Genomic DNA, 20,964 nt, shown 5'->3' with positions numbered 1-20,964 from the left:
TTAAGCTCCCTCAACTACGCAAGTCTGGATCCCGCTCAATTTGGACGCTGAATCTGGATCGCGGTGCCTCGCGAGATCTTGTTCGACCTTGTGGAGGGTAACGAACATTGGGAATTCTAGAAGGGACCTCTCGCTGATTTACCAGTCACGTCCCGTCCCGATTCCGGCAGCATGCAGCCGGTAAATCGCGCCCTCTATCCCAGTTAATATTGGTGTTGTTGGGATTCCCCACTTTTACTGCCATGAATGCTTTAGAATATTTTTATTCTTTGACAGGAGGTGGGTGTCGCTGGTTAGACCAGCATTTGTTGCCCATCACTAATTTTCCTTGAGAAGGTGGTGGTGAACCGCCTTCTTGAACTGCTGCAGTCCATACGGTGTGTGGACTCCCAGATTATTAGGAAGGGATTTACCTTCGTATTTATTTTGTTTAGCTTCCTGTAAAAGATTATCTGAATAGTTTCCTCTTGGTAGAAGTTTGTTATAGCACTTGTGTTGTGCATTATCCTTATTTCACATCCTTACTCTAAACTCAAAAGTAAAACTCAAGAGGTTGTGCAAAAGTATCTGAATTATCTAAAAGATTTCTTCATAGTGAGCTGTTTTACAGAAACTGTTGTGACATGTCATTACACAAAATAAGCAAATGTAACTTTATTAGACTGCAATGACTAAACTTTGTATCTATAAACACACTTTGCAGTAAACATTATGGGACAGTGATTATGTTTCCTTTGAAGAGATTATTTTGCTGATTTTTCAGTCCTTCCTCGCCTGAAGGCAATAGTTTTGCTAGGGGCTGTTCCTTGATGCAGTCATTCTTCTGCAACCCTATAAAGTTTTCATTTATGTATGAGTCTAAGACTTCTTAACCAAATCTGATCCTGATCCTGGCCCTACCTGTATTAATAACTGGTGTAACACTGCATTCACTCAATTACAGGAAGTTATCCCTGATTGTAGGGAGGTGGTGGCATAGTGGTATTGTCACTAGACCAGTAAACCAGAAACCAGGGTAATGCTCTGGGTATCCGGGTTTGAATCCCACCACTGCAGATGGTGAAATTTGAATTCAATAAAAATCTTGTATTAAACAAAGCCAACAATGCACATGACCCACAAACGAATAAAAAATAAATTGTCCTCTCTGACCTGGGATGATTGACAGCTGCATACATATCATTACTGCTACTTCCCCTCTCTCTGCTCTCCTTTGTTGTTCCATTCTTTGCTCCCCTATATTCATTTCACTCCATCTCCCTTCCACTGCTTCTATCCTTTCCTCCCCTTTGCCTTTTAAAAAATATTTTCATTCGCCTCCTTTTTCACATTTATCATATTTACAACAACAAATAATGAACAATAACAACAAATACAATCCCCCAGCCAACAATCACCTCATCTCACCCACCCTCAAACAGCTCTCAACATTTTGAAAAAGAATCATCATTAATTTATACATTCCAAACCCCCCCCCCCTTTAATGGTCGATGTCATCCAATTCATGAAAATGCATGATGAACAAAGCCCATGAGTTGTAGAATCCTTCCATCCTCCCCCTCAACTCAAACTTTACTTTCTCGAGTGTTAAGAACTCCAGCAGGTCCCCCGTCACGTCGAGGCACAGAGCGGAGAAGCCGACCTTCACATCAACAGAATCTGCATTCGGGCAATCAGTGAGGCGAAGCTAAGGCGTCTGCCTCTGCACCCGCTTCCAGCCCCGACCGATCCGACACCCCGAATAGGGGCCGGGGCAGCAATTCTCCGGTTTTTAGGGGGCTAGCATGGCGCCGGAGTGCTGCGTGCTGCTGACTCCCCCGGAGTCAGATCCCTCCGCCTCCCCACCAGGACGTCCATAGCGGCCACGGGTCCGAGCATCCGCCGGGTGGTACCAGGTTTGAACCACGCCAGGGGGACTCGGCGGAGGTTCGGCACGTCACCCACGGAGAGTTGCCGTGGGGGCCTATTTCAGCGGCCCCCAACCGGCGCCGCAGCGACTGCATTGAGCGCAATTGGCGCCGATTCTCCGGTTGCCGGAGAATCAGCAGCCCGGCATCAGAGCGGCGTGGCAGGACTCTTGGAGAATCCCAGCCATGGCTTCGAGGGGACCTTATTCGAGTCTCACGTCCACCAACTCTGAGATTAGCCTAAAGACCTTCCTCCAATACCCCTTCAGTTTTGGGCAGGACCAAAACATATGAGCGTCCCTTTGCTTTATTCTTATCCCCTTCTTCTTGCCGCACCTTCTCCTCTCTCTGGCAGCTCTCCCATGGTGCGACCTTCTCCTCTTCTTCCACACTCATTTCTGCCACCTATTTTACCTTCATCCTTTACACAGAGGGATCAAGATCACTGTCTCCTTTAAACAGGGGGATCAGGATCACTGTCTCCTTAACACAGAGGGATCAAGATCACTGTCTCCTTTACACAGAGGGATCAAGATCACTGTCTCCTTTACACAGATGGATCAGGATCACTGTCTCCTTAACACAGAGGGATCAAGATCACTGTCTCCTTTAAACAGGGGGATCAGTATCACTGTCTCCTTTACACAGATGGATCAGGATCACTGTCTCCTTAACACAGAGGGATCAAGATCACTGTCTCCTTTAAACAGGGGGATCAGGATCACTGTCTCCTTAACACAGAGGGATCAAGATCACTGACTCCTTTACACAGAGGGATCAAGATCACTGACTCCTTTACACAGAGGGATCAAGATCACTGTCTCCTTTACACAGAGGGATCAAGATCACTGTCTCCTTTACACAGAGGGATCAAGATCACTGTCTCCTTTACACAGGAGGATCAGGATCACTGTCTCCTTTACACAGGGAGATCAGGATCACTGTCTCCTTTACACAAGGAGATCAGGATCACTGTCTCCTTTACACAGGGAAATCAGGATCACTGTCTCCTTTACACAGGGGGATCAGGATCACTGTCTCCTTTACACAGGGAGATAAGGATCACTGTCTCCTTTACACAGAGGGATCAGGATCACTGCCTCCTTTAAACAGAGGGATTCAGGATCACTGTCTCCTTTAAACAGGGGGATCAGGATCACTGTTTCCTTTACACAGGGAAATCAGGATCACTGTCGCCTTTACACAGGGGGATCAGGATCACCGTCTCCTTTAAACACGGAGATCAGGATCACTGTCTCCTTTACACAGAGGGATCAGGATCACTGTCTCCTTTACACAGGGGGATCAGGATCACTGTCTCCTTTACTCAGAGGGATCAGGATCACTGTCTCCTTTAAACACGGCGATCAGGATCACTGTCTCCTTTAATCAGAGGGATCAGGATCACTGTCTCCTTTAAACAGAGGGATCGGGATCACTGTCTCCTTTACACAGGGAGATCAGGATCACTGTCTCCTTTACACAAGGAGATCAGGATCACTGTCTCCTTTACACAAGGAGATCAGGATCACTGTCTCCTTTAAACACGAAGATCAAGATCACCGTCTCCTTTAAACAGAGGGATCAGGATCACTGTCTGCTTTAATCACGGGGATCAGGATCACTGTCTCCTTTACACAGGGGGATCAGTATCACTGTCTCCTTTACACAGGGGGATCAGTATCACTGTCTCTTTTACACAGGGAGATCAGGATCACTGTCTCCTTTACACAGGGGGATCAGTATCACTGTCTCCTTTACACAGGGAGATCAGGATCACTGTCTCCTTTACACAGGGGGATCAGGATCACTGTCTCCTTTACACAGGGGGATCAGGAGCACTGTCTCCTTTACACAGGGAGATCAGGATCACTGTCTCCTTTACACAGGGAGATCAGGATCACTGTCTCCTTTACACAGGGAGATCAGGATCACTGTCTCCTTTACAGAGGGAGTTCAGGATCACTGTCTCCTTTACACAAGGAGATCAGGATCACTGTCTCCTTTACACAGGGAGATCAGGATCACTGTCTCCTTTACACAGGGAGATCAGGATCACTGTCTCCTTTACACAGGGAGATCAGGATCACTGTCTCCTTTACACAGGGAGATCAGGATCGCTGTCTCCTTTACACAGGGGGGTCAGGATCACCGTCTCCTTTAAACACGGAGATCAGGATCACTGTCTCCTTTACACAGGGAGATCAGGATCGCTGTCTCCTTTACACAGGGGGATCAGGATCGCTGTCTCCTTTACACAGGGAGATCAGGATCACTGTCTCCTTTACACAGGGGATCAGGATCACTGTCTCCTTTACACAGGGGGATCAGTATCACTGTCTCCTTTACACAGGGAGATCAGGATCACTGTCTCCTTTACACAGGGGGATCAGTATCACTGTCTCCTTTACACAGGGGGATCAGGATCACCGTCTCCTTTAAACACGGAGATCAGGATCACTGTCTCCTTTACACAGGGAGATCAGGATCGCTGTCTCCTTTACACAGGGGGATCAGTATCACTGTCTCCTTTACGCAGGGGGATCAGGATCACTGTCTCCTTTACACAGGGGGATCAGTATCACTGTTTCCTTTACGCAGGGAGATCAGGATCACTGTCTCCTTTACACAGGGGGTTCAGTATCACTGTCTCCTTTACACAGGGGGATCAGGATCACTGTCTCCTTTACACAGGGGGATCAGGATCACTGTCTCCTTTACACAGGGGGATCACCGCCTGCTTCACCCGGGCTTTTGGTCTGTTGCGGGGGGGGGGGGGTAATGGAGATGACGTTTGGGGGAGGGGGTAATGGAGATGACGGTTGGAGGGGGGGTAATGGAGATGACGGTTGGAGGGGGGGGGTAATGGAGATGACGGTTGGAGGGGGAATGGAGATGACCGTTGGGGGTGCGAGTAATGGAGTTGACGGTTGGGGGGGGGGTGTAATGGAAATGACAGTTATGGGGGGGGGGTGATGGAGATGACGGTTGGGGGGGTAATGGAGATGACGGTTAGAGGGGGGTAATGGAGATGACGGTTAGAGGGGGGTAATGGAGATGACGTTGGAGGGGGAATGGAGATGACCGTTGTGGGTGGGAGTAATGGAGTTGACGGTTGGGGGTATAATGGAAATGACAGTTATGGGGGGGGGGGGGGGGGGTGATGGAGATGACGGCTGGGGTGGGGGTAATGGCAATGACGGTTGGGGAGGCGGGGTAATGGAGATGACGGCTGGGGCCATTTCTTACCCAGCCCATTCCGAGTTGTTGTTCCGCCTTTAGGTGCGATTCCCGGAAGCGGTGAGGATTCGGGGCGCTGACGGCGGACTCGGTGCCTGAGTGTCCGTGCTGGAAAGTTCTGGAGTCTTGTTGGAAGTTGGGCCTGGGGGTGAAGGAGCCGCCCTGTGGGCCATGGATCCCCGGGGATTATTCGGCATATTTCTTCTTGTGATGTGTGCGGCTGGAGCGTTGGGTTTGGAAGTTCAGGGAAACTGTTCACAGCCGGTAAGATTGAGCCTGAGGGAGCCTTGACCTCTGGCACTGAAAATTTGATTTTATAAGTGTGGAGATACATCCCTTCAGTATTTAGTTATTGTTGGAAATTTAATAAAAATTAAAATAACTTTTTCTTTCAGTCGCTCATTTTTACTTTAATGCCATCTTTCTTTCCCTTTATTTTGTTTTCTATAGTTAAGTTTGTATTGAATTAAATATATATATATTTTTAAATATTTTTTATTCTTTTTCACATTTTCTCACAAATTTACCCAACAGTAAACAATAATCAGTAACGAATGTAATGTCAATCCCCATATCAGTAACACCAATCCCATCCTCCTACCAAACCCCAAGCATTAGCCCGCATGTTAACACAAGCAAATGACAAAAAGGAATCACCCATAATCACCATTAACAGATAGTCTCCAGCATCTCCCCCCCCAATGTCCAATGTAATCCAATTCTATACTCCTTTTGTGATTTTCTCTATTGGCAGCACGGTAGCACAAGTGGATAACACTGTGGCTTCACAGCGCCAGGGTCCCAGGTTCAATTCCCTGCTGGGTCACTGTCTGCGTGGGTTTCCTCCCACAGTCCAATGACGTGTAGGTTAGGTGGATTGGCCATGATAAATTGCCCTTAGTGACCAAAAAGGTTAGGAGAGGTTACGGGGATAGGGTGGAACTGAGGGCGTAAGTGGGTCGGTGCAGACTCGATGAGCCGAATGACCTCCTTCTGCACTGTATGTTCGATGTTAAGGTATACTGCTTGTGTTTCCTTAGAAGACTAACCTGTCTCTATAAACATCATTCTTTCCCTCACTCAAAATTATGCAATAAACTTAATGACTATAAATTATGAAGGGGAATTTTAGAACTGCCAGAAATGCAAATCAAGGAAACTCTGGAATTTAGTGTTTCATTATCTGTCTGTTGAGTCAGATTTAATCTGGTTATCCAATTTGCATATGGTACTATGAACTTTCTCTGCCCCTTCTCTATTTTTGACAAATACATATCAGAATTTATATTTGCCAAGACTTTCTAATCCAAGTCTGGATTTTACTGACACTACTGACATAAACCCAATAAAATAAAAGAGCAAACTTCATTTAACTACTAACAGGAAGGTAGTATATTAAATATAGCAAAGGATCACAACACACCAGCATTGTACTGAAGTACTTTGGAACTAGCCTAGGCCCTAACCAAGCTGTTCCAGTACAGCAAAAACACTGGTAGCTACCTGACAATGTGGGAAATTTCCCAGGTATGTCCTATCCACTAAACGCAAAACTAATTCAATCCAGCAAATTACAAACCCTTCAGTTCACAATCAATCATCAGAAAAGTGAAGAAGGTGTCCTCTATAGTAGTTTCAAGCAGTACTTACTTCGCAATAAATTGCTCATCGATGCTCAGTTTTGGTTCCTCCAAGGCCACTCCACTCCAGACCACCTTTTCAACCTTGACCTAAACCAGGATTTTTCAAAGTCCAGGTAACGACTCGCAGGGTGGGTGTTGAGAGTCACAGAGGGATCAGTCGCACCTTTCCCATGGTGGTCCCAATTACGGGAGAAGCACCTAATTACTGGCATTTAAATTGAGTGTGGCACCTGCTACCGACTTTTAAATGAGAAAAGAATGAGGCTGTGTTCAGTCTTCTGACCATAAAGGGCAGCAGTGAACAGGTCACTTGACATCAAACATCCTGTATGTACGTGCTTTTGGTGCCAAATAATAGAGGGGAGCTTCTTCCATTTTCTAGTTGCTATCAAGCAAGGCAAGAGGACTGTGAAGATGGATCATTTTGTTAGAAGGAGAGATGGACAGAGACACAAATAGGTAGTGTACCTACTGGTCAGGATCCCATATCTGAAGCTGCTGGAGAGTGCTGCCAGGAGAATCCAGGGCAAGACAAAGCAATGCTGGTTAGCTCTGTACAGTGTCAGTGCCTCTGGTTAACAGCCTATAAAGAGGAAACTTAACTCTGGAACAAAGCAGTATAAAGATGATTTCTTGAGGCATGGTTTTGTCAATTCCTCAGGAATGTTGGGGAGTATGTTGTCCAGGATGGAGTAGAAGCCTTCTTTGGCATTAAGGATTGGGGTGTGAGCAGTCATGACCGTTGCCTGCTGGTCTTGGCAAGTTTCAGACGGAGGGTTATGAGGTGCTCGATGATGCCAACAGGAAACTCCGAAAGTCGGTTCGCGAGTTTGTTCTTCATGGCAAATGCACTTCCATGCATTCTGGGCCAATCCTTGGGTCTTCCTCTCCAGAAGAAGATGTAAGCACCACCAGCTGCCCTTCGGGTCTCCTGCAGGTCAATGACATCAGGTGTCTGAGTTCATGGGCAACAAGGGCAGGTCTCTGTTCCGGTTGATTGTTTTGCTTATTATCAATGAGGCTTCATACCTTTCAGGTTCTGAAATTGAATTTAACTTGATTTTCTAACTGCAGGTAGATGAGCCTGCTTGATGCGGTTTTCCAGCCACATTGAGGATGAAACAGACTATTTTTAGGGAAACTTTTCTAGCCCTTGCCCCATGCGAGGTGAGCATAGTGGATCCTGAAGAGTGCTGCTCAGTCATGATGAAAGCTGCTGAAACACTCTCCTATTCCAAGAGTAAGCCAACTGAATCAAACTCCACCGTCTACATGCCGGTCCGAAGCTAGGGATTTCCAGTTCTGTCCCCGTCACTTCCCGCCGATCAATGCAGGATTTGTCTGTGTGGAGGGGTGTGTTGCTTTCCTCTAGGTAGAAACCTGGTGCAAGACATCTTTTACTATGGGTATGTTGTTGAACATCAGCACACGGTCCTTGACAGAGGGTAGGCCTGGTTCCAATGTCAAGGGATCCTTGAAGCTGGAGATCTCCCTACTGCTGCAGCTTTCATTCGCCATCGCAGCCGTTGGTACCATACAAGTATTTTTCGCCTGATCCATTGTCGAGGATTAGTTTTGGATTTTGCTCTCTATGGTTTCTCCCCTCTGACCTTAACATCATGGATGACCCTGCCAAGACTCTGAATGGCATTGCTCTCCGGATGTTTAAGCCTCTCCACGATGACAATGCGCCGATCCAAGGAAAGGCATTACCACTTTCTGCTTTTTTTTAAAAATAAGTTCTTCCACTTGTTCCCCCTGAATCTTACTATTTGTTCATGGAATGTGGGTGGGAAGTCCAGCATTTGTTGCCCATCCCTAATCGCTATCAACTACACTTTGTAGGCCTGGACTCATGGGTAAGGACAGCAGATTTCCTTCCCGAAAGAGCAACAGTGAACTAGATGGGTTTTTACAACAATCAATGAAACTTTCATGGTTACAATTACTGAGTCTAGCTTTCACTTTCAAAATGTTTAATTAAAGTTTAATTCCACCAGCTTATTGTGGTTGGATTTGAATCCCTGAACCTTCGAGAGTACTAGTCGGGTGAGATGATTACAATGCCAGAATCTCCTTGCTCAAAATCTTAAATCTGTGTCTCCTAAATTTTGTACCATCTGCTAATGGAAGCAACTTTTCCTTGCCTGCCTTACCAAACCAGATATAATCTTGTACACCTCTATCAAATTTCTTCTTTATCTTCTTTGCTCCAGGGAGAACAACCCCAGCTTCTCCAGCCCAAGATCCGAAATGCTTTGCTAACTAGACCCTCAATGCAACCTGCTATCTTAAGAGATAGGACTGCACGATAGGCCCCCAAATAGTCAGCGGGATATTGAGGAGCAATATGTAAAGAGATTACAGATAGCTGCTGGAAAAATAGGCTGGTAATAGTTGGGGACTTTAACTTTCTCAACATTAACTGGGACATCCATAGCACTCGGGGTTTGGGTGGAGAGAAATTTGACGAGTGTATTCAGGAGGAATTCCTCATTCGATATGTGGATGGCCCGACTAGAGGAGTGAGCAAAATTTCACCTCCTCTTGGGGGAATAAGGAAGGGCAGGTGACGGAAGTGTTAGTGAGGGATCACTTTGGAACCAGCGACCAGTTTTAAGATAGCTATGGAGAATGATAGTTCTGGCCCAAAAGTTAAAATTCTAAATTGGGGCAAGGCCAATTTCGAAGGTATTGTGCGGAAACTTTCAAAAGTTGATTGGGGGAGTCTGTTTACAGGCAAGGGAACAGCTGGTAAGTGGGAGTCTTGCAAAAAGGGGTTACTAGAGTTCAGGATGAGCACATTGCTCTTAAAGTGAAGGGTAAAGCTGGTAGAAGGAGGGAACCTTGGATGACTCAGGGTATTGAGGCCATGGTCAGAAGGAAGAAGGAGGCATATGACATGCATAGGCAGCTGGGATCAAGTGGATCCCTTGAAGAATATAGGGCTTCTCAGAGTAGAGTTAAGAGAGAAATCAGGAGGGCAAAAAGAGGACATGAAATTGACTTGGCAGATCAGGCGAAGGAAAATCCAAAGAGCTTTTACAGATACATAAAGGGTAAAAGGGTGACGAGGGAGAGGGTAGGGCCTCTTAAGGATAAACAAGGTCACCTATGTACAGATCCACATGGGATGGGAGAGATCCTAAATGAATATTTCTCATCAGTATTTACTGTTGAGAAAGGCTCGAACGTTAGCAAAATTGGGGAAATGAAAAGTGGTGTCTTGAGGAGTGTACATATTACAGAGAAGGAGGTGCCAGAGGTATTAAAGCGCATCAAGATAGATAAATCTCCAGAACCTGATGAAATGTATCCCATGACGTTGTGTGAGGCTAGGGAGGAAATTGCTGGCCCCCTAGCTGAGATATTTGAATCATCGACAGCCACAGGAGAGGTGCCTGAAGATTGAAGGGTAGCAAATGTTGTGCCCTTGTTTAAGAAGGGCTCTTGGGATAAGCCTGGGAATTACAGACCAGTTAGCCTTACTTTGTACTGGGTAAATTGTTAAAAGGCATTCTGAGGGACAGGATCTAAAGGCATTTAGACAGGCAAGGGCTTATTAGGGAAAGTTAGCATGACTTTGTAAGGGGAAAGTCATGTCTCACAAATTTGATTGAGTTTTAAGAAGGTAGATGAGGGCAGTGCAGTCGACGTTGTCTGCATGGACTTTAGCAAGGTCTTTGCCAAGATACCGCATGGAAGATTGTTGCAAAAGGTTAAATCTCACGGAATCCAGGGTGAGGTAGACAATTGGTACAAAATTGGCTTGGTGACCAAAGCCAAAGGGTGGTTGTGGAGGGTTGTTTTTCAAACTGGAGGCCTGTGACCAGCGGTGTGCCTCAGGGATTGGTGCTGGGTCCACTGTTATTTGTTATATACATTAATCATTTGGATGAGAATGTAGGAAGCATGGTTAGTAAGTTTGCAGATGACACCAAGATTGGTGGCATAGTGGATAGTGAAGAAGGTTATATAAGATTGCAATAGGATCTTGAGCAATTGGGCCAGTGAGCCGATGAATGGCAGATGGAGTTTAATTTGGATAAATGTGAGGTGATGCATTTTGGTAGATAAAATCAGGGTAGGACCTACTCAGTTAATGGTAGGGAGTTGAGGAGAATTACAGAACAAAGAGATCCAGGGGTAGAGGTTCATACCTCCTTGAAGGTGGAGTCGCAGGTGGACAGGGTGGTGAAGAAGGCATTCAGCATGCTAGGTTTTATTGGTCAGAATATTGAATACAGGAGTTGGGACGTCTTGTTGAAGTTGTACAAGACATTGGTGAGACCACACATGAAATAAATACTGTGTTCCATTCTGGTCACCCTATTATAGGAAGGATATTGTTAAACTAGAAAGAGTGCAGAAGAGATTGACGAGGATGCTACCAGGACTTGATGGTCTGAGTTATAAGGAGAGGCTGGATGGGTTGGGACTTTTTCTCTGGAGCGTAGGAGGCTTGGGGGTGATCTTCTAGAGGCTTATAAAATAATGAGGAGCATAGATCAGGTAGATAGTCAATATCTTTTCCCAAAGGTAGGGGAGTCTAGAACTAGAGGGCATAGGTTTCAGGGGAGAGGTGCAAAAGCGACCAGAGAGGAAATCTTTTCAAACAGAGGGTGCTGAGCATCTAGAACGGGCTCTCGGAGGCAGTGGTAGAGACGGGTTTCAATTTTTTCCTTTTAAAAAAAAACAGACAGTTACATGGGCAGAGTGGGTATAGAGGGATATGGGCCAAATGCGGGCAAGTGGGACCAGCTTACTGATAGAAACTGGGCGGCATGGACAAGCTGGGCCGAAGAGCCTGTTTCCATGCTGTAAACATCTATGGCTCTGAGGTGCTTCTATCCCTACACATTCCTTAGAACTGTGCCATTGAATTGATATAGTCCCACCCTGTCCCTTTTGGCAAAATGCATCACGTGACACTAAATTCCATCTGCTACTTGTCTGCCTATTCTACTGACTATCTTTGGCCTGTTGAAGTAGACCAGTACTATCTTCAGTGTTTGCCACACCTCCAAGTTTTGTGTCATCAAGTTTTGAATTATTGTTCTGTATTTCTGTATCCACCAGATTCATTTGTATATCGCCACCCATCTTGCATAGTTTTCTGATTTAGCCTTGTCAGTACTGACTCAAAATTTGATTATTGAACTATGAGAGTTTGGAAATACCTTTTGATGAACTGTTGCTATCTTTGATGTGCCCAAGGATCTATCATTGGCCCCTTCCAAATTCGCAACCACATCCTGTCCCTTGGCAACATCAACCAAAGGCAGAGCATTAGTTTTTAGATGTACGCTGACAACACTCAGCTCTACGTCACCACCACCTCTCTTAACCTCTCCACTGTTGTTAAATTATCAGACAGTTTATCTGAAATGTATTACAGTAAGGGATGAGCAGAAATTTCTCTGATTAATATTGGGAATATTGAAGCTATTGCTTTCAGCCCCTGCTCCAGACTCAGTTTCCTAGCTACCAACTCCATCTGTCTCCGTGACAATAATCTGAGATCAAGTCAGTTTGTTTGCAACCTTGGTTTCGCATTTGATTGCAACTTAAATTTCAGACCTTGTATTTGTGCCAACGTTGAAAGTACCTATTTCCACATTTGTGGCATGCCTGACCACCTATGTTTCAGCTCATTTACAGCTGAAACTCTCATTCATGCATCTGTTACCTCTAGACTTACCTATTCCAATGCATTCCCACCTGGTTTCTGACATTGTACCTTCCATAAACTTAAGGTCAACCAAAGCTTTGTTGCACTTCTCTCAACTCGCAACAAGTCCCATTCCCTTATCATCCTGTGCTTGCTGACCAAAATGACTCTTGTGGTCTCCAGTCTCCAATTCTGATCTTCAATCTGATAGTCTTCCAAGATCAATTCTTCTACATTCCCAATTGCAATGCTCTCCCATCTGCTTTCGGATGCTTAGACCGTTCCCCCCCCCCAACAAGCTCTGGAATATCCTTCTTACACCTGTCTGCCTCTATAGCTTGCTTTCCTCCTTTTAAGACACTTCTAAAATCCTACTTGTTTAATCAAGCTTCTGGGCATCCGGCATAAGTGGCTGGATTTTTTCTACAGAAGCAATTATTGCGAATCAGGAAATTTCCAGCTCGCTGCACCCACCTCCAAACCACAAGACTTGATCTTCTTTCCAGGAAGAGGGTGAGGTTGTGGGTTGGAGTCAGACTCATGACACCCAGGACCCATTTCGATACCAGCCCCGGGTCCATGTGGAATTTGCACATTCTCCCCATGTCTACATGGGTCCCACTCCCACAACCCAAAGATGTGTAGGGTGGGTGGTTTGGCCACGCTAAATTGTCCTTTAATTGGAAAAAAAGAGAATTGGGTACTTTTGAACTTTATTGATTAGAAAGGAATGCTTATCAGACATAGCCACATCAAAGTCAGAGAAAACATGAAGCAAAATCTTTAGCAGAGAAGTTTGAAAAGTATGAAATTACAGTCTTTACTGTTGGTGGAACCGTTTACTTCAAAGAATGAATGCTATCAACAAATAACTGCAAAATGTTGACACATCTTTATTGAATGCTTCACAATTGTTAGCCTCAGTTAGAAGTTTTGTCATGGAAGTTTGAAGAAACTATACCTCAGTTGAAGCAGAGGCACTAACATTAACAAAGGGTACAGGTCCCTTTGATAAGAAATTTATAAGACACTGGGTGCAATTCAATGGAAATTGATAAGTATGGATGCATTTGGTGGGTGTTTCTCGACGGCAGCATTGACGAGACCGTGGCCCATATTCAACGGCACTTAGTGCCAAAAATCAGCTTCCATGAGATTCTCGCCATTACTGGCTGTCTCACTCTCTGATTTGCGCCTCAGCGTCTCGCCGGTAAGGGGAGATGCTTTTAAACACTCCCTCACCACTCATTCCCAGTCAGCACACGAGCATGACAGCATGTAGTTCTGCTCTTTGCTTTGAGGGTGCCGACCTCACCAGGCCTCTTGATGCCGCTGATGCGAGATAACATGGAAAAATACAGCACAGAACAGGCCCTTCGGCCCACGATGTTGTGCTGAACTTTTGTCCTAGATGAAGAACAAATGAATCTACATCCCATCATTCTACCGTAATCCATGTACCTATCCAATAGCCGCTTGAAGGTCCCTAATGTTTCCGACTCAACTACTTCCACAGGCAGTGCATTCCATGCCGCCACTACTCTCTGGGTAAAGAACCTACCTCTGACATCCCCCCTATATCTTCCACCATTCACCTTAAATTTATGTCCCCTTTTAATGGTTTGTTCCACCCGGGGAAAAAGTCTCTGACTGTCTATCTATTCCCCTGATCACCTTATAAACATCTATCAAGTCGCCCCCTCATACTTCTCCATTCTAATGAGAAAAGGCCGAGCAACCTCAACCTTTCCTCATATGGGTCATCCTATTCCCCCGAGGTATCATAGCAAAAAGTGTCCTCTTTCTAGCTACATAAATAGAAGAAAATAGCAACAGCAGCCCCCAGGCATTTGTAGCCACAAGCAACAAACATAACCTGCAGCTGTGAAATTCACTCACAACTAACAAGGCTGTTCATCATTTGCAGTAGCCTTCAGCTGTAAACCTAGAGATTGGTCACATCAAAGGGAGTGAAATTGACTTTCAACATTGAAGGCACAGCAAGGCTCTGTCCTGGAAGTGTTTGGTGGGACAGACGGGCTGCAGCTTGCCCCTGTTATGGGTTGCCACACTATTTAAAGATGGCATGAGGGCCTCGCAGATGCAAAGCCCCTCACTCCATCCCCTGGCCTAGAAGCGACCCTGACCTGAAACGCTTCGACCCCCCTCCCCCCAAACACTAGGGCAGTAGTTCCAATACCCTTGTGCTGCGTGCCAGAAAATGTAAATGGCACTCACCAACTCACTTCCCCTCAGCAGCCATTGTGCCAGCTTCACGTTTTTAAAAAGGAGTACTAAACGACGCCCGCATGGTTTTTTGCTGGCAGGTAATTTCCAGAAGGGAATGAGATTGACACTAATGAGATTGAATTTAATGCAAATTAGTGTTGATATTCTTGGCACCTTTTAAGCGAGATCCGGAACTCTCCATCAGGAACGGGCTGGGTGAATTGCAAACTGGTTCGTGCCCAGGGAGAATATCTATTTTTGGCTTTTCCTGCTATTTACCCAGTGCGCCCAAGTCTGTGCCAGGTGTAACACGTTGGTTGAATCATGCCTAGGAAGTTATTGATGAAACTAGCGACAGTTAAGTCACTTTGAGATCGTTGAGACTGTCAGTGTTATTTGTGACACAATTATGGTGCAATTGCAGAGTAGAAGTGAATCTCTGAAGAAGGCTGTTGAATTATTTTGCGTGCTTTTTGACAGATGTTTGGATAAGAATGCTAAGAGGTTAATTGAATTCTACCGGGAGGACATAGACCCAATTCCTTTTGAAGATGAAATGAAACCATTCCTTAATTTCATCGATAACAATGAACTCTGTGCTTCAAGAGCACCTGCTGATTTGTGCAGACTTGCATGTGATGGTTTGCAGGCAACCTTTCCAAATATGAAAATTATTCTGAAAACATTTTAAAAAAAATATAGAGTACCCAATTATTTTTTATTTCCAATAAAGGGGCAATTTAGTGTGGCCAATCTACCTACTCTGCACATCTTTGGGTTGTGGGGGTGAAACCCACGCAGACACGGGGAGAAAGTGCAAACTTCGCACAGTGACCAGGGGCCAGGATCGAACCCGGGTCCTCAGCGCCGTAGGCAGCAGTGCTAACCACTGGGCCACCGTGCTGTCCTCTGAAAACATTTTTAGCAATATCTGTCACAAATGCTTCTGCTGAACATTCTTTATTTGTATTGAAAATGTATTTCTTTGTATTGTACATTATCTATGAAGTACAATGAGTCAGGACATTTGTTCAGCATCTCAATTGATCCCGCCTCCACCGCATTCTCACAGGCAGGTTTTAATTTTTTTTAATTATTTTTTCCCAATTTATGAAGCAAGAAAATCTAAAAAATCTGTCCCTCTACCATGCTCTCCAGCATAATTTATGTTTTTCAAGAGAGAACGTATGCTGGTCTGGTATAATGGTTGGTGGTTTCATGCAGCAGTTATAATCGGTGGGTAACCATCTTGCCATTTAGCGTGGGTAATCCACCTACCCTGCACATCTTGGGTTGTGGGGGGGACATCCGGTGACAGCCATGGCGGGGCAGCAGGGCCGTGGGGAGACGACAGTGGTCAATGGATCAGCTGGTGACGTTTCTCAAGGATTGCTTTGCCAAGCTGAAGAATGACACGCTGGCCCTGATTAAGGCTTCGATTGATCAAGTGGTTCAGAATCAGGAAACCCATGGGAGAGCGATCCCGTAGGTGGAACAAAAGCTGTCCGAGCACGAGGAGTATGTAACCGTGCTGGACAACAAGGCGGGGATGATCAACGACCACCAGAAAAGAATGCAGGAGAAGCTGGAGGACCTGGAGAATAGGTCCAGGAGGCAGAATCTTAGAATTGTTGGCCTCCCTGAAGGCAGTGAGGGATCGGGTGCGAAGGCTTATGTGGCGGACATGTTGGGGAAGTTGATGGGGACTGGGGTGTTCCCTGGGCCCCTGGAATTGGACAGAGCGCACAGCCCTTGCGAGGAAGCCCAGAGCGAACGTGCTGCCGAGGGCCTTGGTGGTACGTTTTCACCATTTCATGGACAAGAAACACGTTTTGCGGTGAGCCAAGAAAGAACGGAGCAGCAAGTGGGAGAACTGAGAGTTGCACATCTATTAGGACCTGGGAGCGGATTGGCCAAGAGGCGAGCTGGGTTCAATCGGGCAAAAACAAACCTCTTAAGAAGGGGGTGAAGTTCGGGATGCTGTACCCAGCCCGCCTGTGGGTCACACGTGAGGAACAGGACTTCTACTTTGAAACGCCAGACAAAGTATGGACCTTTTATTAAAGAAATGAAGCTGGAGGCGAATTAAAAGACACTGAAGCCTTGGAGAAGTACTGTGGCGGCGATTTTTTGGTGCTGGATTGTATAAATATAAGTAGCTCTATGTGAAATAATGGGCTGAGTGGATGGTTAAAAGTTGTTTTGTCTTGCAGGGCCCTTGTTGGAGAGGGTGGTGGGCTTTGAATTTGGTTCTGCTTTTTTGGGCGACTATTTTTCTAAAGTGACTGTTTCTTCACTGTTTTCTCTGATGTTTGTTTACTGGGGAATGTGATGCTTTTAAAATGTTTATTCATGTTGGGGGAGAGAGGAGAGAACAATAGGGAGACAGATTGCTTGGTGCCAGGGGGTGGGAGCTACCGTATCAGCATTGGTCAGCTGACTCTCTGAAGCACATTGGGGGTGAGCAGGTGTTAAGCTGGAGCTTGACTTGAGGGATTGGGTTTCTAGTGTTTTGCTAGGGGTGGAGGGAGTGGGAGGGGGGGGGGGGGGGGGGAAGAGAGCTGCTTTGCTGACAGGGGAGGAACTGTTACCAGGGACAAATGGGAGGTCGGGAACAGTGACTGCCCGAGTGGGGACTCGGGGAAGTGGAGGGCGCGAGTTCGAGGCTGGCCTAAAATGGGTGATGGCTAATCGGCAGGGGGCGGGGAGGGCTGGAAGCCCCCTATCCAGGCTGATCGCATGGAAGGTGAGAGGACTGAATGGGCCGGTCAAGAGGGCTCACGTGTTCGTACATTTGAGGGAGCTGAAGGTGGATATGGCAATGCTACGAGACACACCTAAAGGTTACAGACCAGATGAGATTGAGGAAGGGGTGGGTCAGCCAAGTGTTCCACTCAGCACTGGACTCAAAGACCAGAGGGTAGCGATCTTGATCAGAAAACTAGTGGCATTGTATCAGACAAGGGGAGTAGTTACATAATTGTGAGTTGGAAGTTGGAGGGCGGGCAAGTGGTACTTGTGAACATATATGCTCTGAATTGGGATGATGTGGAATTTTATGAGGCGGGTGTTAGATAAGATCCCAGACTTAGAGTCACATAACCTGAACATGGGAGGGGACTTCAATACAGTCATTGATCTGGAATTGGACCGGTCAAGGATAGGGAGGAGGCCAGCTGCGGCAAAGGAATTGAGACTGAGGAAATAATCAAGCGGCTGGAGGGCATGCAGTCGGGCAAGGCCCCGGGGCCTTGCGGCTACCTGGTGGAATTCTATAAGACATTTTCAGAGATATTGGGCAAAATTCTCCCCTACCCGGCGGGGTGGGGGGTCCTGGCGTAGCGGAGTTGCGCCAACCACTCTGGCGTCGGGTCTCCCCAAAGGTACGGAATTCTCTGCACCTTTCGGGGCTAGGCCCGTGCCGGAGTGGCTCCCGCTCCGCTAACTAGCGCCAATGGCCTTTGGCGCCACGCTGCCCGGCGTCGCGGCTGGCCGAAAGGCCTTCGCCGGTCGACGTGAGTCCGCGCAGGCGCCGGAGCATCAGCGGCCGCTGACGTCACCACTGCGCATGCGCGGTGGAGGGGGTCTCTTCCGCCATGGTGGAGGCCATGGCTGTGGCGGAAGAAAGAGTGCCCCCACGGCACTGGCCCACCCGCCGATCGGCGGCCCCCGATCACGGGCCAGGCCACCGTGGGGGCACCCCCGGGGTCCTGTCGCCCTGCGCTCCCCCCAGGACCCCGGGGGCCGGCTCGCGCCGCCAATCCCGCCGGCACAGAGGTGGTTTAAACCACGTCGGCAGGAGAGGCCTGACAGCGGCGGGACTTCGGCCCATCGCAGACCGGAGAATCGCCGCGGGGGGCACGCCGATCGGCGGGTGGCGGAGAATTCCAGCCACGGCGGGGGCGGGATTTGTCCTCCCCCCAACAATGTCACAGGCCTCGATTTCATTGATCTTGAAACGGGAGAAGGATCCGGAGCAATGTGGGTCATACAGGCCGATTTCTCTACTGAATGTGGATGCCAAACTGCTGGCTAAGATACTGGCCACAAGGATAGAGGACTGTGTCCCGGGGGTGATAGGGGAAGACCAGACGGGATTTGGTAAGGGCAGGCAACTCGTGTTTGAAGGCTTCTAAATGTTATTATAATGCCCTCCGAAGGAGAGGAGGTGGAGATGGTGGTAGCGATGGATGTGGAGAAGGCTTTTGATCGGGTGGAATGGAATTACCAGTGGGAGGCGCTGGGAAGGTTTGGGTTTGGTGAGGGCTTTATTGACTGGGTTCCTCTATCAGGCACCAGTAGAGAGTGTGCGTACGAACCGGCTGAGGGCGGGGTATTTGAAACTACACCAAGCAATGAGGCAAGGGTGCCCCCTCTCCCCGTTACTGTTTGCTCTGGCCATCGAGCCATTGGCCATGGCGTAAAGAGCCTCTAGGTACTGGAAAGTACCGATATCTGGGAATCCAGGTGGCCCGGGAATGGGAGGTACTGCACAAGTTAAACCTATCCCGGTTGGTAGAACAAATGGAAGGGGACTTTAAGAGATGCGACATGCTCCCGCTATCACTGGCGGGGAGGGTACAGACTGTGAAAATGACGGTCCTCCACAGATTTCTGTTTGTGTTTCAGTGCCTCCCCATCTTCATCCCGAAGGTCTTTTTCAAGCGGGTGAATAAGATTATTTTGGGCTTTGTGTGGGCGAATAAAACCCCGCGAGTGAAGAAAGTGTTGCTGGAGTGCAGTCGGGGGGAGGGTGGGTTTGCGCTGCCGAAATTCTGCAATTACTACTGCGCGGCTAATACAGCCATGATTAGGAAATGGGTATTGGGGGAGGGGTCAGCATGGGAGCGGATGGAGGCAACGTCATGTAAAGACACCAGTTTGGGAGCACTGGCAACGGCACCTCTGTCGTTCTCGCTGGCCCGATACTCCACAAGTCCAGTGGTAGTGGCGGCTCTGAGAATCTGGGGGCAATAGAGGATGTAAGAGAGAGGAGGGAGCATCGATTTCGACCCCGATTTATAATAACCACAGGTTTGTACTGGGTAGGCGAGATGGTGGGTTCCGGAGTTGGCAAAGGGCAGGAATTGGAAGGATGGGGGATCTATTAATAGATGGGAGCTTTCCCAGCTTGAAAGCTTTGGAAGATAAATTTAAATTGCCAGCAGGGAATGGTTTTACGTATTTGCAGGTGTGAGACTTCCTGAGAAAGCAGGTGCCGGCCTTTCTGCTGCTGCCGCCACAGGGGATACAGGATAGAGTAGTTTCCCGTACCTGGATGGGAGAGGGGAAGGTATCGGATATTTAGCAGGAGCTTTCGGAGGCGGAGGAAACCCCGATGGAGGAGCTTAAGGGAAAGTGGGAGGACGAGCTAGGAGGAGAGATAGAGGCAGGTCTATAGGCGGATGCCCTAAGCAGGGTTAATACCTCCTCATCATACGCCAGGCATAGCCTGATACAATTTAAGGTAGTCCACCAGGCACACATGACAGTGGCTAGGACGAGTAAGTTCTTCGGGGTTGAGGATAGGTATGCAAGGTGCTCGGGAAGCCCAACCAATCATGTCCACATGTTTTGGGCATGCCCAAAGCTTAGAGGGTTTTGGCAGGATTTTGTTAAGGCAATGTCCACGGTGCTAAAAACACGGGTGATGCTGAGTCCAGAGGTAGCGATCTTTGGAGTGTCAGAAAATCCAGGTGTTCAGGTGGCGAAAGAGGCCGACGTCTTGGCCTTTGCCTCCTTGGTAGCCCGGAGACGGATCTTTTTAATGTGGAGGGACTCGAAGCCCCCGAGTGTAGAGACCTGGGTTAGTGACGTGGCTGGGTTTCTTAGTCTCGAGAAAATAAAGTTTGCCTTAAGAGGGTCAATGTTAGGGTTCACTCGGAGCTAGCAGCCTTTCGTCGACTTCCTCGGGGAAAATTAAAATGTCAGCATATGCAGTACTCCGGGGGGGGGGGGGGGGGGATTGTTGTTGTATGGTTAAGATGGGTGAAGATTGGGCTGGGGGACGAAATGTTTATTTTACCATGTTGATGTCGTTGTTTATGTTACTGTTATAAAAATTTTCAAATACTTCAATAAAATATTATTTTTTTTTAAAAAAATCTTTGGGTTGTGGGGGTGAGATCCATGCAGAAATGCGGAGAATGTGCGAACTCCATACAAACAGTAACCCGGAACCGAACCTGGGTCCTCGGCGCTGTGAGGCAGCAATGCTAACCACTGTGCCACCATGGCAGTTTAAAAAAAAACATTTATTCATTTATGCAATGTG

At 47.3% G+C, this 20,964-nt stretch overlaps 1 protein-coding gene across 1 annotated transcript in view; it reads left to right on the top strand.

Annotated features, from left to right (window-relative positions):
* The first annotated feature begins 5,188 nt into the window (after positions 1 to 5,188).
* il17ra1a (interleukin 17 receptor A1a) overlaps positions 5,189 to 20,964 on the top strand; it is a 39,247-nt gene continuing 23,471 nt past the window's right edge. The window contains exon 1 of the mRNA XM_038780481.1: positions 5,189 to 5,411. Within this exon, the coding sequence (XP_038636409.1) occupies positions 5,319 to 5,411 (93 nt within the window). The 5' untranslated portion in view covers positions 5,189 to 5,318. The remainder of the gene's footprint in view (positions 5,412 to 20,964) is intronic.

Source organism: Scyliorhinus canicula, chromosome 20, assembly GCF_902713615.1.
Source record: "Scyliorhinus canicula chromosome 20, sScyCan1.1, whole genome shotgun sequence".
Lineage (NCBI taxonomy): Eukaryota > Metazoa > Chordata > Chondrichthyes > Carcharhiniformes > Scyliorhinidae > Scyliorhinus > Scyliorhinus canicula.
This window is presented reverse-complemented; position numbering and strand designations above follow the sequence as displayed.